Genomic DNA, 14,808 nt, shown 5'->3' with positions numbered 1-14,808 from the left:
ATGGAGTGCCCAGGCTGTATTTCTGATAAACTCGATTTCTCATGAACTGCAGGAGGGGTGGGTGGGGGGCCAGTGTGGTGGGTCACGGTAAGGAGACGGATTGTTTGAGATGCACGTGGCAGCAGTGGCGGATCCAGGAGGTAGGGGGGCGATGGCGGGGGGGGGGGGCATTGCCCCCCATCGTAAAACTCTCCTCGCTCCTCACCGTGGGCCGTTGTGCCCCAGTTGCCGCGGTTCAAATTTTTCCAAATTCGAATGGATGCCGATTAGGCAGCACCAGCAGCCACTGGGTTTGGTGCCCTGTCACCTGCGTGGAGAGGAGCTGTCGTGTAAGACGCTCGTCGCGGTATGGAAGTGCCGTCAGATGCCCCCCGGCGCAAAGGGATGGGGCGGCTCGAGATCGCGGACAAATAATTTGCCTCTTCTTGGTTCTTTCGGTAAAGTCACGTAGAAGGGAAATAATAAAGTAATTAAATAAGATAAAATAAAATTATATAAGTTTTATTTTTTTACTTTTTTATTTTATTTTTTTCACTTCTACGTGACTTTACCGAAAGAACCAAGAAGATGAATCCCTGCAGTCACGAAAGCTTTAAATCGAAATAATTTGCCGTTGACCTGAAAACACAGAAATCGTCCCGGATGACACAGCACATGCGCGTTGTCTTTGCAGGCTGGACGGGCATGGTGTACACGCTGGCAGGCGCCGTGACGCTGGGTGAGCCACACCGCCGCTTCGATCGCGCCGTCGCCCGGAACGCTGTCGCTCGCGGCAACGGCGGTTTGGGTTGTGACGCAGCGTCCAACACGGTCGTGGGGAACATGGGGGGACGTGTGTGTGTGTGTGAGAGTGTGTGAGTGTGTGTGAGAGTGTGTGTGTGTGAGAGTGTGTGAGAGTGTGTGTGAGTGTGTGAGAGTGAGTGTGTGTGTGAGAGTCTTGAGTGTGTGTGAGTGTGTGTGTGAGAGTGTGTGTGAGGGTGTGAGAGTGAGTGTGTGTGAGGGTGTGAGAGTGAGTGTGTGTGTGTGAGAGTGTGTGTGTGTGAGAGTGTGTGAGAGTGTGTGTGAGTGTGTGAGAGTGAGTGTGTGTGTGTTTGAGGGTGTGAGGGTGTGTGTGTGAGAGTGTGAGAGTGAGTGTGTGTGTGAGAGTGAGTGTGTGTGTGAGAGTCTGAGTGTGTGTGAGTGTGTGAGTCTGAGAGTGTGAGAGTGAGTGTGTGTGAGTGTGAGTCTGAGAGTGTGTGTGAGTCTGAGTGTGTGAGAGTGAGTGTGTGTGTGAGTCTGAGAATGTGAGAGTGTGTGTGAGTGTGAGTCTGAGAGTGTGTGTGTGTGAGTCTGAGAGTGTGTGTGTGTGAGTCTGAGTGTGTGTGAGTGTGTGAGTCTGAGTGTGTGAGAGTGAGTGTGAGTGTGAGTCTGAGAGTGTGTGTGAGTGTGAGTCTGAGAGTGTGTGTGAGTGTGAGTCTGAGAGTGTGTGTGTGTGAGTCTGAGTGTGTGTGAGTGAGTGTGAGCGTCTGAGTGTGTGAGAGTGAGTGTGTGTGAGTCTGAGAGTGTGATAGTTAGTGAGTGTGTGTGAGTCTGAGAGTGAGTGTGTGAGAGTGAGTGTGTGTATGAGAGTCTGAGTGGGTGAGAGTGAATGTGTGTGTGTGAGTCTGGGATTGTGAGGGTGAGTGTGTGTGAGTGTGAGTCTGAGAGTGTGTGTGTGTGAGTCTGAGTGTGTGTGAGTGAGTGTGTGTGTATGTGAGTCTGAGAGTGTGAGGGTGAGTGTGTGTGTGAGTCTGAGAGTGTGAGAGTGAGTTTGTGAGAGTCTGAGTGTGTGAGAGTGAGTATGTGTGAGTGAGTGTGAGAGAGTGAGAGTGAGTGTATGTGTGTGAGTCTGAGAGTGAGTGTGTGTGTGTGAGTCTGAGAGTGTGAGGGTGAGTGTGTGAGTGTGAGGGTTTGAGAGTGTGTGTGAGTCTGAGCGTGTGAGAGTGAGTGTGTGTGTGTGAGTCCGGCAAAACAACCTCCTACCTCCTCGCGGTGCCGGACGGGCAACACTGTCGTGGGCAGTGCTGTGGGGGGAGGGCCAATGCCCATTGGCCTCTCCCCTCATGGCGTCTGTGACCACCACAGTGGCTAAACGGGGGCTCTGGACGGGTGCGAGGGGCTGGTAACCCCTCCACCTTCAATTAACCACCACTAAACTACGAATTAAACATAAACCTGTAATTAATAAGCTTGTGCCGGAGGCCCCGGGGGGTCAGGCTTTTATGACGTCTCCTGGCCAAACCCCATTTGGCGGAGCCAGGAGATTGAATTTTAACCCTCGGGGCTCCTCCAGAAACAACGAAAAATCATTGCGGATGGCCACGTGGAATGTTCGAACGCTCACTGCGGAGGAGAGGCTGCCACTCCTCTGTCGGGAGCTGGACCGGTACCGCCTGGATCTCTGTGGCATTCAGGAGGTCCGGTGGACCGGTTCTGGCTCCTGCCACCATGAGGGGTGGACAGTCCTCTACTCGGGGCAGGAGACTGCCAAACAACAGGGTGTGGCTCTTCTTCTGAACAAAAGAATGAAGGGGGCGTGGGAGCGTGGCGGTGAGGTGTGGGAAGCTGTAAGCCCCAGGATACTTTGGGCTCGCCTTCCCATCAACCAGAGGCGAGGAGTGGTGGTCGTGGTTACTTATGCCCCCACCGAAGACGAACATCTGTGGAGGGATGCAGGCAAAGCCGATGAGTCGGACGCTTTCTATGACCTCCTGTCACAGGTGCTGGCTAAAGTGGCCACTCGGGACAGAGTCATCTTGTTGGGTGACTTCAATGCCCGAGTTGGTCATGATGCTGGCACCTGGTCTGGAGTGATTGGAAGGCATGGGCCAGATCAGCTCAATAATAACGGTAGGAGGCTGCTAGATTTTTGTGCAGCCCATGGGCTTGTAATTACTAACACGCTCTTCCGGCATCGGCGCATCCACACAACATCATGGATGCATGCCGGGTCCAAGCAAGAACATCTGCTGGACTACGTAGTGACGGACCAGCGGATGCGAGCCCATGTCCTTGACACCAGGACCTACCGTGGAGCTGATCTGCCCTCTGACCATCGACTAGTCATCTGTAAGATGCGCCTGCCATTCTTCCACTCCGGTGGTGGGTGTACACCCAGGATCCCATTCCAACCAAAAGTGGCCTGGTCTAAGTTAGCTGATGAAAGTTGCAAGCGAGAATTTCATCATCGCTTGCAGCTGGGGTTGGCATCGTCCCCCACTCCACCTGATGTCGAGGGTAAATGGGCGAGGTTTAAGACTGTGACTCATGCAGCTGCAATGGCTGCTTTGGGTACGCGGTCCAGACCTCCCCAGAAACCCTGGCTGACGGAGGAGGTGTTCAGGTTAATTGAGAAAAAGCGACAGGCCCACTCTCATCGCCTACAGCATCCCACGTCAGAGAATGAGGAGGTTTACCGCAGTCTTCGCTCGGAGGTTCGGAGAGCCGTGAGGCGCTGTAAGGATGGGTGGTGGTCGCGGGTTGCTGAGGAGATGGAGTCTGCCTCAGTGGCCCGCGATCACAAATCACTATTTAACTCCATCAAAAAAGTAACCTGTAGCGCCACACCTATTACCATCATTAGAGGAAAAAACGGTGATCCAATCTCCGACCCCCAGGAACAGGTTTGCAGATTTGCTGAGCATTTCTGTGAGGTCCTGGGGGAGGGAAAATCTCTCAGCCAGGAAAACATCATGGCACAAAGTGGGGATAACCCTGCTGAGGCTGCGGTGCCTCAAATATTGGAAGAGGTCACCCCCTGTGAGTGGCTGGCTGAGGTACCGGCTGTTGAGGAAGTACTGAGGGCGATCCGGAGTCTGAGACCAGGGAAGGCACCGGGCAGAGATGATCTCCCAGGCGAAATGCTGAGGGAGGGTGGCGTTTGTGCACAGACTGTCCTATATGACATCATAACAACAGTCTGGACCACTGGACGGGTTCCGCAGGACTGGAAGGATGCCCTGGTGGTCCCCCTCTTTAAGAAGGGGGACCGTACCGACTGTAACAACTACAGGGGCATCTCACTCCTCAGTGTGCCGGGTAAGGTCCTGGCAAGGATTATTCAACATCGCCTTGCTAGGCATGCTGAGGAGAGGCTTGCGGAGCCCCAATGTGGTTTCAGGAAAGGGCGGTCCTGCACAGATGCCATATTTTCTGTCCGTCTGCTACAGCAGAGGTGTAGGGAATTCCAAAAAGACCTACATCTCTGCTTTATTGACCTGGTCAAGGCCTATGATACCATCAGTAGGACTGGGCTCTGGGTTGTTCTTCGTGCTTTCGGAGTCCCTGACCCTCTGCTCACGATCATTAAGGACCTTCATGATGGTGAGCGGGCCCGGGTAAAACTACGTGGCCGGGAGTCGGAGCCTTTCCCTGTACACCTTGGGGTGCGACAGGGATGTCCTCTGGCTCCCACATTATTTAACATCTATTTCGACTGCGTAGTTCGTGAAGCCTTCAATAGCTGTACCGGGGGAATTACCATTTGGTACAGATATAATGGGAGGCTGATCGACGCCCGGGTGCGATCAAGGGATGGCTCCCTATTGGTCAACCACGTTATGTATGCCGATGATTTGGTAATAGCTGCTCATTCAGAAGAGGAGTTGGAGACGCTGCTGCTGAGACTGGAGTGTGCTACTAAGAGGTGGGGCCTTACCATCAGCCCCACCAAAACTAAGCACCTGCCTGGGTATTTTGTACCATCGGGCACTCCGCCCCCACAACTCCCAATCGGTGATGGGGCAGTTGTGGAGAGAGTAGAGAGTTTCCCATACCTGGGCAGTGTGCTCATGACCGGCTCCAGTTTATCAGCAGAGGTCTCACTCCGAATCAGTCGAGCGGCAATATATTTTCATCGGTTGCGTAACGCTGTGTGGAAGCTACCTGGTCTGTCGCTCCGCACGAAGCTTCAGGTCTTCTCGGCCACGGTCATTCCCTCCCTTCTCTATGCTTGCGAAACGTGGACCCCCCTAGTGGAGCATCTTCGCCGGTTGGAAACATTTAGGCTGGCCTGCCTACGATCCATCCTGGGTTTAACCAGGCTGGATTGTGTGAGGAGCTCACAAGTCCTTGAAAGATCTGGGCAAAGTCCCATCAGTGAGCTCCTCCGGCAGGCAAGGCTGCGTTGGCTGGGTCATGTAGCCCGCATGCCCAGCCACCGCATGCCTAAACAGCTTTTGTTCGGCCGGATCGAGGGGGCTAAATGGGCGCGGCACGGGCTAGAGAAGAGATGGAGTGATGTGGTACAGGAGGACGTGGAGCTGAGTGGACTTGCCGATGACTGGTACCAGCGGTGTCAAGATCGGCCTCAGTGGAGGAGGCTCGTGAAGGACGCTACTGGGCAGTTGGAGGCAGTCGCCCTCCAACAACAACGGAGGGCGGAGGAGCGACGCTCACAACAACGAGCGGAGCGCCGGGTGGCTAAAGCACAGCAAGTTGGCACAGTAGGGGGCACAGGTGGTGCATCAGCCAGTCATCTCGGTCATCTCGGTCAGTCGACCCGTGGCACCTGGGTCTGCCCCGTGACCTCCTGCCAGCGGGCGTTCGACACTTCACGTGGCCTCAAGGTGCACATGGCCTGGCACAAGCGTCGTGGTGACGTCACCGCCACTTAGTGGCGAATGGCGGTTGTTGTTGTTGTTGTGAGTCTGAGAATGTGAGAGTGTGTGTGAGTGTGAGTCTGAGAGTGTGTGTGTGTGAGTCTGAGTGTGTGTGAGTGTGAGTCTGAGAGTGAGTGTGTGTGTGTGAGTCTGAGAGTGTGAGAGTGAGTGTGTGAGTGTGAGGGTTTGAGAGAGAGAGTGTGAGAACGTAAGTGTGAGTGAGGAGTGGTGGTGTAGTGGTTAGCGCTACGCTGCTCTACGAACCCGGCGACCCGAGTTCGATTCCCGCTCACGGCCAACACCAGTGACGATTATCTGAACCGGTCGTGAGTCTCCCCTAGGTCGACTCAGCCTCAAATTAGTACCTGGTGTGCTGTGTAAACATCGTCACGAGGGAGACAAATGTGATCAGGCGTGGTGCTGGCCACCCACCCCCTCGTGTGCCGTGCCGGCCTTCATACGTGCTCGCTAACAGCACTTGCCCCAACAGCCTGTTAAGGCTTTGTGGTTGAGTTGCCACCATGGGAGCGATGGTGAGGAGGGAGAGAGGCACTCTCGTCCCACGTTACGCAGAGGGACGGTTCCAGAAAATTGGTGACTTTGGGTGGGGGGAAGGAGCAGGTGGTCAAAATTTGTATAATTCTTCTTACTGAAATCGTCGTATTACAGGCTCGGTCTGTCACGGAAGATTAGTTACCTAGAGCGTTATAAATATGGAATAAGTCGATGGGTCAATGACCCGAATGATAATGATTGCACCACCACCATCCCAGCGTGGACGAACGAGGGCCTTCATCCGAGTACGTGCTGACCCAGGAAGGTGCGCCCATTATTTGGGTCCTAATCACAGCCCCCGATTGGTCGGACATTATGTGATCGTTTAACACGTGGAGGCTTTCGCGACCAATATTATTCATAATATAGGTTTTTGGGTCAGATCGCGTTATTTATAAATGTGTCGTAACCCTCCACCACCAGACACGGCCAAACTAAAAAAATGTGTCACGTTTTCAAAGGACAAAATAATTAGCTTCTTCAGCACACCGGTGGGCTAAAGAAGTTGGTGGGCTAAAGAAGTGAATTATTTTGTCCTTTGAAAACGTGACACATTTTTTACTGTTTGGCCGTGTCGGGTGGTGGAGGGTTACGACACATTTATAAATAACGCGATCTGACCCAAAAACCTATATTATGAATTCTGTGATCGTGCCGAAATCCACTCGCGACTCGGCGATTATGCTCGCGGTTACCCACATCCGTCTAAGTCCACTGCAGAGTTCGCGTCGGTGGTGGGGGTGGGGGGGAGATGAGAGAGGGATTGGTAGGCGGGCGCTAGGATGTTCTGAACTTGCCCTTGCTGACAATCCCCAATGTTGCTGCTGCCTCTGGCAGGCCCAGCGGGAGTGGAGCAGCGAGTGGAAGCGCATCACACCGTGGTGCTGGGCGACGGAGACCACGTGATCATGCAGAACCAGGTGCCCGACCGCCGCATAACGACCACCACTTCACGACGAAACCACCAACACGCAACACCCAACAAATACTGACTCATGACCACCACCAAATGACCAACTCCAAACGGATATTGACTTCACGACCAAGTTCAAGTTCAAGTTCATTTATTAGGTATAGCCCTGTGAGCCATTCGGCTCTTGAATCGGGTGCAACCGCAACAAACAAAAAAACTAAAACATGAACAAAAAACATCTTAAAGTGACTATGTGACTGAGTGCAAACAGAAAATCCAAGAAAAGACAGCAAAATATTGCAGAAAAAACACCGTACACCAACGCTGTGTGCAAAAATCCCAGTGGGATGCAAGTCAAACAACCAACAACAACCACAAGACAACTTAGATTTAGGCCATCAGTTTAACTCTGTACTACAACAAACAAACATGGCTAAACCAATACACTTTTCAAATCACCAAACCTGATGACTACAGATGTCTACAGACTAACGATTACAGACTTCACGACCAATCACTCTCCACTGCCATTGAGAGGCTGTAATTAAATCCAGGCCTGATTTTGGCTTATGACATAATAAAGAGACAACATTTGGCATGGTCAACGTATTTTGTGTGCTGCGCACGTTTCTTGTGTTTAATATCTCATGTGTTTCCAATGTTTCACATGTTTAACGCAATTATTGTCTCTCCACGTCTCCTGCATCTCTCCACGTCTCCCCGCGTCTCCCCGCGTCTCCCCGCTTCTCCCCGCGTCTCCCCCCGTCTCCCCGCTTCTCCCCCCGTCTCCCCGCGTCTCCCCACGTCTCCCCCCGTCTCCCCGCGTCTCCCCCTGTCTCCCCGCGTCTCCCCCCATCTCCCCACATCTCCCCACGTCTCCCCACGTCTCCCCGCGTCTCCCCGCGTCTCCCCCCGTCTCTCCACGTCTCCCCCCATCTCCCCCCATCTCCCCACATCTCCCCGCGTCTCCCCACGTTTCCCCGCGTCTCCCCGACGTTTGCCATCCCCGAGGATCTCGAGGAGGCTCATTTCGTGCTCGTGGCCGGGGAACCTCTTAATGAGCCAATCGTCAAGCACGGTAAATAACGACACCACCACCACCATCATCAACAACAACAACAGTATGGATTTCTGCAGTGTCTAAATTTAGGGTGTGGGAAACATTCGGGGTCAGAGAGGGACTCCCAGACGCCTTTGGCAGGGGCCGCGCGTCCACACGACGCCTCCACCACCGGCACACGCCGAGGCAGCGGCGTCTCGTGTCAAGACTGAGCGGCGTCGCTGCAACGTCGCTGCAACGTCGCTGCACCGTCGCTGCACTACGACGGGGAGCTGTGGCACGTAGCGGTCAGCGCCGCTGCGCTACGTACCCGGCGCGACCCGGGTTCGACACCCGCTTGCGATTATAATCGTCACTGGTGTTATCGGAACCGGCCGTGGGCCTTCCCTAGGTTGTGGGCCTCCCCTAGGTCGACTCGGCCTCGAATGATTACCTGGTGCGGTGTGTAAACATCGCCCCGAGGGAGACAGCTGGCCACCCCCCCACCCCCTCGTGTGCCGAGCCAGCCTTCATAGGTGCTCGATAGTAGCACTTGCTCCAACAGTCTGTTAAAGGCTATACGGGGGATCTTTGTCTTTGTGTTGATGTCGATGCTTGTCTTGCAGGACCCTTTGTGATGAACACGCAGGAGGAGATTGAGGAGGCCATCTCTGACTTCCGCAACGGAACCAACGGTTTCGAGCGAGCCAAGGGCTGGAAATCCCAGAATGGGAACCGCCGTTGATGGCATCATCGCGTACAGCACCAGCACCATCATCATCATTCCCATGATCATCATTGACACCATCTCCAGCACCATCATCATGATCGACACTATGTATGTTGAACTGTCACTTCAATCTCTCTGTTTCTTCACTGTCACCTACTGAGTCATCACCACCGTTATCTTTACTTTCACCAGCAACGATCGGACGACCATCATCACCACCACCACCACCATCATCATCGCCATGACCTCCTGTGTCGCTTCTGTGTTCACCACAATCATTGTCACCACCTACGGCCAGCCACCATCATCAAAGCTTGTCAGCCTTCTCTCAGTGGGCATCATCATCATCGCCATCGCCTGCGACCATTTCCATCGCTTTCACCAAGTCCACCATCATCATAAGCCTCATCAGCACCATCATCATCGGCACATGTTTCACCTACATCACCACCACCATCACTGACAAAACGGTCGCCACGATAGCTTCCTACGCCTACATCATCACTAATACCCCATCGCCATCTCTAAACTGTCATCGCCGTGTGTGGGTGTGTCTTGCCAGCAGTTAATTTCCTGCTTACTAAATAGTTTGAATATTAACATGTGCTTAAGACTTTTAAGGGAAAAAAAATCTCAAAGCACTGTTGCATGTAACTTATATGTGTATTGATTTCTTTATAATCACATCATTGTGACCACATCTTCATTAACATTAGCATCATTATCAGGTAGCATAGGTGAGTGTAAAGTCGTTGGATTGCCTGTGGTGGGGTAAAAAGTGGGTACCATCAGCTTCCAAACCCATTCAATACCTCTAAAAACGGTCAACGTGTGTGTGTCTATATGCCTGTCGCCTTAAAGTGTGTACGCCGGTAGCCTGTCGTGTGACGATTATCTGAACCGGTCCTGGGCCTCCCCTAGGTCGACTCAGCCTCAAATGTGTACCTGATGCGGCGTGTGAAACATCGCCACTGGGGAGGCAAAGGCAGTCGGTGTGCCGTTGCCGGCCTTCAGAGGTGCTCGCTAACAGCACTTGCCCCAACAGTCTGTTCAGGCTATACGGGGGATCTTTTTCTTTGTATCGCCTGTAGCCTTATAGACTGTTGGGGCAAGCACTGTTGGTGAGTGCACTTGCCGGTGAGAACACGCGCGGGGCTCACGCGCACACATCATTCTCACCGAGCACAGCAAGCCCCGCGCTCAGTAATTACAGCAGCCCTACAGCAACAGCTGCACCCGCTCTGGCCGTCTGCTATGAATAGGGATCGCTTGGGTTTTTTTTTCTCTCTCTGATGTTTACATGCTCTCATACTTTCTCAGGGTAGGAGGCGGTTTATTTTACGGGTGGGAGTGGTGGTGGTATTGGAGCAAGCAGCCTTGGGACTGCGGTGTGGGAAAGAGGTCACTCCGTACTCTCTGGTTCTTTCGGTAAAGTCACGTAGACAGAAAAAAAAATAATCACCAGGTGATGGCGGACGCTTGTGTTGCGACCGAAACGTCGTGTTCTTTTATGATTTTTTCTGTCCACGTGACTTTAGCGAAAGAACCAGAGAGTATCGATTCCTGCAGTCACGAAAGCTTCAAAGTGTACGACTCTTTCGTTCGCAAATCGCTCATTCTCTATCGATTTATTTCCAGGCTTTTAAAAAATAAATATAAATATCATTTACCGACCATTTCCGTCCCGAGTGCGTTATTGGCGTCGCGTCCGTCACCGGACGAAGAATCCGAAGGGATCTCTCGCAGAGTTGGTGCGCGAATCCTTCGTGATGGACAACGGCCCCGACGAAGTGGATGTCGCAGAACCACGTCCGAGATCTCTTCAAGTTAGGGCGCCACGGTGGCGAGATGTGAACTACCTCGCCTGGTATACAGGAGGTCGTGGGTTCCATCCCAACCCTGACACCTGTATGTTTGGAGTTTGCGTGTCTCTCTCTCCTCGTGGTCACGTGGATTTTATTCGGGTCCTCCGGGTTTTCCCTCCATATTTAAAACACGCGCTTAGAGTATTTGGCTGCTATAAATATCCACATGATGATAAGCCACTTCATTGGACTATCACTTGTGGCCAGGTCGCTTCTGAAAAAGAGCTAAATCGCTCAGTGGGCCTTACCTGGACCTTACCCGCTCGCTCTGACGTGACAGTCAAAGCAATCTTTTTTGTCAATTCTCAGTGCTGGAATTTGTCCCAATTTTTTTTGGATGTGGTAGTTTGTGTGTGTGTGTGCAGTCATTGGTAATGTGTTTGAAAACTAATTTCTTTAGAACTGCTTTTTGTGATTAGTTGTCCTTCCCCTGCACCTCCGATAAGCACCGTTGCCTACGTACGATGCGAAAGAAGTTCAATATACATACAGAACGGGGGATGAGACCACTACACGGTTTTAGTCACGTGCAGCTACCTGGAGTCAAACCCAGGATCTCAACGGTGCCAGCTCGGCCCTCTGACCTCTGACCTCTGAGCCACATGGGCCACCTCGGGTCATTCGTTGGCAGTTGCCAGTCCACCGACTTGCCTTGCCACTCACGACACATTCCAATGCGCGTCATCAAGACGCTGATATACGATCAGAGCCGCACTGGAATCCTTACCCCCGTTAATTTTCGTTGCAGGCTTTCCCAGCATATGATGCGTCGTTTGTTTATTTTGGGATTGGATCGTATAGCGTGTATAATGTAATAAACATTTACGAGGACTAAATTAAAACTAATGAAAACGTTTATTTTTATTTTATTAGGTTAGGCCTACTGAGCTATGCAGCTCTTTTTCAGAAGCGACATGGTCACAAATGATAGCTCAACGAAGTGGCTTATCGTGTTGGAAATGTATAGCTGCCAAATACGCTAAACGCACGTTGATTCTAAATGTGAAGAGAAACCCCGGAGGTCCCAGAGAAAAGTCTACGCGATCGTTTTCAAATTTCAATTTTTTTTTCTGGGGGGGGGACCCCCAGACCCCTTGGAAGATTTGGTCCCCCCCAATGTTGACTCTATGCCTACGGTCTTGCTTGACCCTCTCTCCCTTGCGCAGCTGAACTGCGCCCAGAGACCACGTGCTTTGTCCGTGAGCGGTGGCGCAGTGGTCAACGCACCGCGCTACGAAACCGGCGACGCGAGTTTTGATTCCCGCTCACGGTTGCAGACTGTTTGAACCCGGCCCCAGTCCTCGGCCTTCACCTAGGTCGACTCAGCCTTAAACGAGCGCCAGGTAAAGTGTGTGAATATCAGCACTGGGGAGACAAAGGCGGCCGGGCGTGGTGTTGGTCACACTCACCCGGCACACCCCTTGCCCCAACAATCTGTTAAAAGGCTATATGGGGGATCTTTGTCGTTGTGTGTATGCGTCTGTGTTTGTGTATTTGGGTGAGATCGGTAGTCTGTGTGTGTGCGCGCTTCCGTCTGTGTATGTTTGTGCATGTGAGTACCTCTGTGTGTGTTATGCATGCGTCTGTGTATATGTTTCTCTGTGTATGAGCCAGTGTAAATGCCTATGTGGGTGAGTGTGTATATGTTTATCAGTGCGCGTGTGTGTGTATACGAGCCTGTGGATGTGGGTGAGATCGTGTGTGTAGATGTATGGAGAGCGGTGGTGCAGCGGTTAGCGCGCTGCGCTCTACGAACCCGTCCACCCGAGTTCGATTCCCGCTCACGGCCAACACCAGTGACGATTATCTGAACCGGTCTTGGACCTCCCCTGGGTCGACTCGGCCTCAAATAAGTACCTGGTGGCCACTCGGGAGACAAAGGCGATCGGGGCGTGATGCTGGCCACCCATCATAGGTGCTACTCGCTAACAACACTTGCCCCAAGAGTCTGTTAAGGCTATACGGGGGGGGGGGGGGCTTTGTCTTTGTGGATGTGTGTGTATGCGCGCGCGTGGGCGAGTGTGCGTGTGTTGTTGGCGATAACGCGCGCGTGAGCTGCGATTGAGAATGCCTGCAGAAGCTGGTCAGTGTTGGCTACAATTTTCCCCAGGATGTAAACGTGACGTCAAACCGAAGTAACATTTGCTTGAACTTAACTGTCGCACGCCATCCTTAACATTGCTAACTTGACTCAGGTATGCGGGCCTAAGTAGGGGGATTTTTTTGTTTTGTTTAAATGTAGTTTATTATATTTCGCCGTCCTTAGTAGAGGCGCGCGGGCACGCAGTCGCTCACTCACGGCACGAACCGCGTGTATTGGAGAGCACATTTCTTTCGGACTGACTTTTTGTGTTTAGTTTGCTTGTCGGCTGGCGACGTAAGACGTTCGACATGCATACAAACGGAGGCGAGTTGAGTTCATTGTTCTGTTTATTGACCAGGCTGACAACTCAAAAGTGACCAGCTATGAGTCGCAAGAGCGACTGACCTGGGGTTCACCAAACGGACAAAAGGAAAACGAAAGAAAATACAGTTATAGCAATGAAGCAACTCAGGTGGCGAGATGTTAACTCCCTCGCCTGGTATACGGGAGGTAGTGGGTGGGTGGTTTGATCCCCGACCCTGGCGCCTGCTGCTGTATATTTGGAGTTTGCGTGTCTCTCTCTCTCTTTTCCCGTGGTCGCGTGGATTTTTCTCCGGGTCCTCCGGCTTTTCCCCCCTTCCACGTTGAGAATCAACATCACGCGTTTAAAGAGTCGAGTATTTGGCTGCTTTACATTTCAACACGGTGACAAGCCACTGTGTAGCTCAGTGGTGCTTACCTGTTAAAATAATTAAAAAAAATAGTAAAAAAAAAATAGGGTCACGGGTGAAAAGATAACAGTTTCGTTCGCAACGGCGGAGTGGCAGCCAAGGGAGAGAATGGAAACGCTCCCGAGAGCACGTCCATCGAGAAGATAGAGCGATGAGGTCAGCTCGGTGGATTGTTGCGTCGCAGGAGAGCGAGTTGATGGCGGCGGCTCGGGAAGGTCTTCATCGCACGGTGGAACGGACCGCGGCTGGATCGTGAAGCACGCGAACGTCACTCGGCGTGTGCTGTGGACGCGTAGAGGCTCACGCGTAGAGGCACGGACAGGCATCGAAAGTCTCGCTGGGTCTTGTCTGGGTCACTGGCAAACTGGAGCGGGAACGTGACCGGCAGCCGCAGCCTAGGAAGGAAGGGGGGGGGGGGTTATACTGGATGTGGTGTGCCGTCGCCGACCCGGAGCAGCCCCGGGGTGAAATGAATGGCTGCGCACAAGCGCGCGTGACGATTTTGGTGCGAGTTTTAAAAGGGTTGACAGTCTTAATTGTATTGTTTACAGCGACAGTAACGATCGCTTGCGTAAACATTTCTGGGATTGAGTTTATGTGCAGGTCAGGGTTGACTTAGGTCAACATCAGCAGCAGCAGCAGCAGGATCACCGTGTGATGAGCAGCAGCTGAAGCATCATCAGCATCTTCGTCATCTCTCCCTCGACTCGATGTCCTCCTCTCCTCCACTCTCCTCTTCTCCATCCACATCCTCCCGTTCCTCTCCTTCCTCTCCCCTCGCCCCTTTCTTCCTGCACTCCTCAGACCTCCTCCTCCTCCTCTCGTCCCTCCTCCCGTATCCCCTCTCCTCCCTTCTGCGTCCTCTCTCCTCCTCCTCCTCCCTTCTCCTCCCCTCCGCTATTTACACCGCACATTTCCGCTGCTGGCCGCTGAGGGTTTTTGGCACCGACGGGGGGGAGGGGGGTTAGAGGAGGGGGTGGGGGGAGGAGGCAGTGGGGGGGGGGGAGGGGGTTGGAGGAGGGGGGAGGAGGCAGTGGGGGGGGGGGTTGGAGGAGGGGGTGGGGGGAGGAGGCAATGGGGGGGGGGGGGTCCGTACTGAGCGTAAAAGTGTGCAGTGCAAGTAGTGCCTCTCACTTCTGCTGCGGGCGAGACCTGTGGAGACATCGCCACAACACCGGTCCCATCACCACCACCACCACATCATCACCGGTCCCGTCATCACCACCACCAAATCATCACCGGTGCCATCACCACCACCACCACATCATCACCGG

General features: G+C 53.0%; 1 protein-coding gene and 1 long non-coding RNA gene across 7 annotated transcripts in view; one reads left to right on the top strand and one right to left on the bottom strand.

Moving 5' to 3' along the window:
• Positions 1 to 10,529, top strand: part of PIR (pirin) — a 490,330-nt gene extending 479,801 nt beyond the window's left edge. For all 6 annotated transcript variants that reach the window (XM_078602892.1, XM_078602890.1, XM_078602891.1 and 3 more), the window contains 4 exons: positions 674 to 718; positions 7,011 to 7,093; positions 8,098 to 8,164; positions 8,752 to 10,529. In XM_078602892.1, coding sequence (XP_078459018.1) covers positions 674 to 718; positions 7,011 to 7,093; positions 8,098 to 8,164; positions 8,752 to 8,870 — 314 coding nt within the window. In that variant the 3' untranslated portion in view covers positions 8,871 to 10,529. The remainder of the gene's footprint in view (positions 1 to 673; positions 719 to 7,010; positions 7,094 to 8,097; positions 8,165 to 8,751) is intronic.
• Positions 10,530 to 13,132: 2,603 nt separating this feature from the next.
• On the bottom strand, positions 13,133 to 14,501 carry LOC144724057 (uncharacterized). Its single transcript, XR_013586438.1, has 2 exons — positions 14,186 to 14,501; positions 13,133 to 13,929 (listed from the first exon to the last, which is right to left on the bottom strand). It is a non-coding gene; the product is annotated as an uncharacterized LOC144724057 (long non-coding RNA).
• Positions 14,502 to 14,808: the final 307 nt, after the last annotated feature.

This window comes from Lampetra planeri, chromosome 19 (assembly GCF_965212315.1).
Source record: "Lampetra planeri chromosome 19, kcLamPlan1.2.h2, whole genome shotgun sequence".
Taxonomy (NCBI): Eukaryota; Metazoa; Chordata; class Hyperoartia; order Petromyzontiformes; family Petromyzontidae; genus Lampetra; species Lampetra planeri.
The sequence above is the reverse complement of the archived record's forward strand: the minus strand, read 5'-3'. Positions and strand labels throughout refer to the sequence as shown.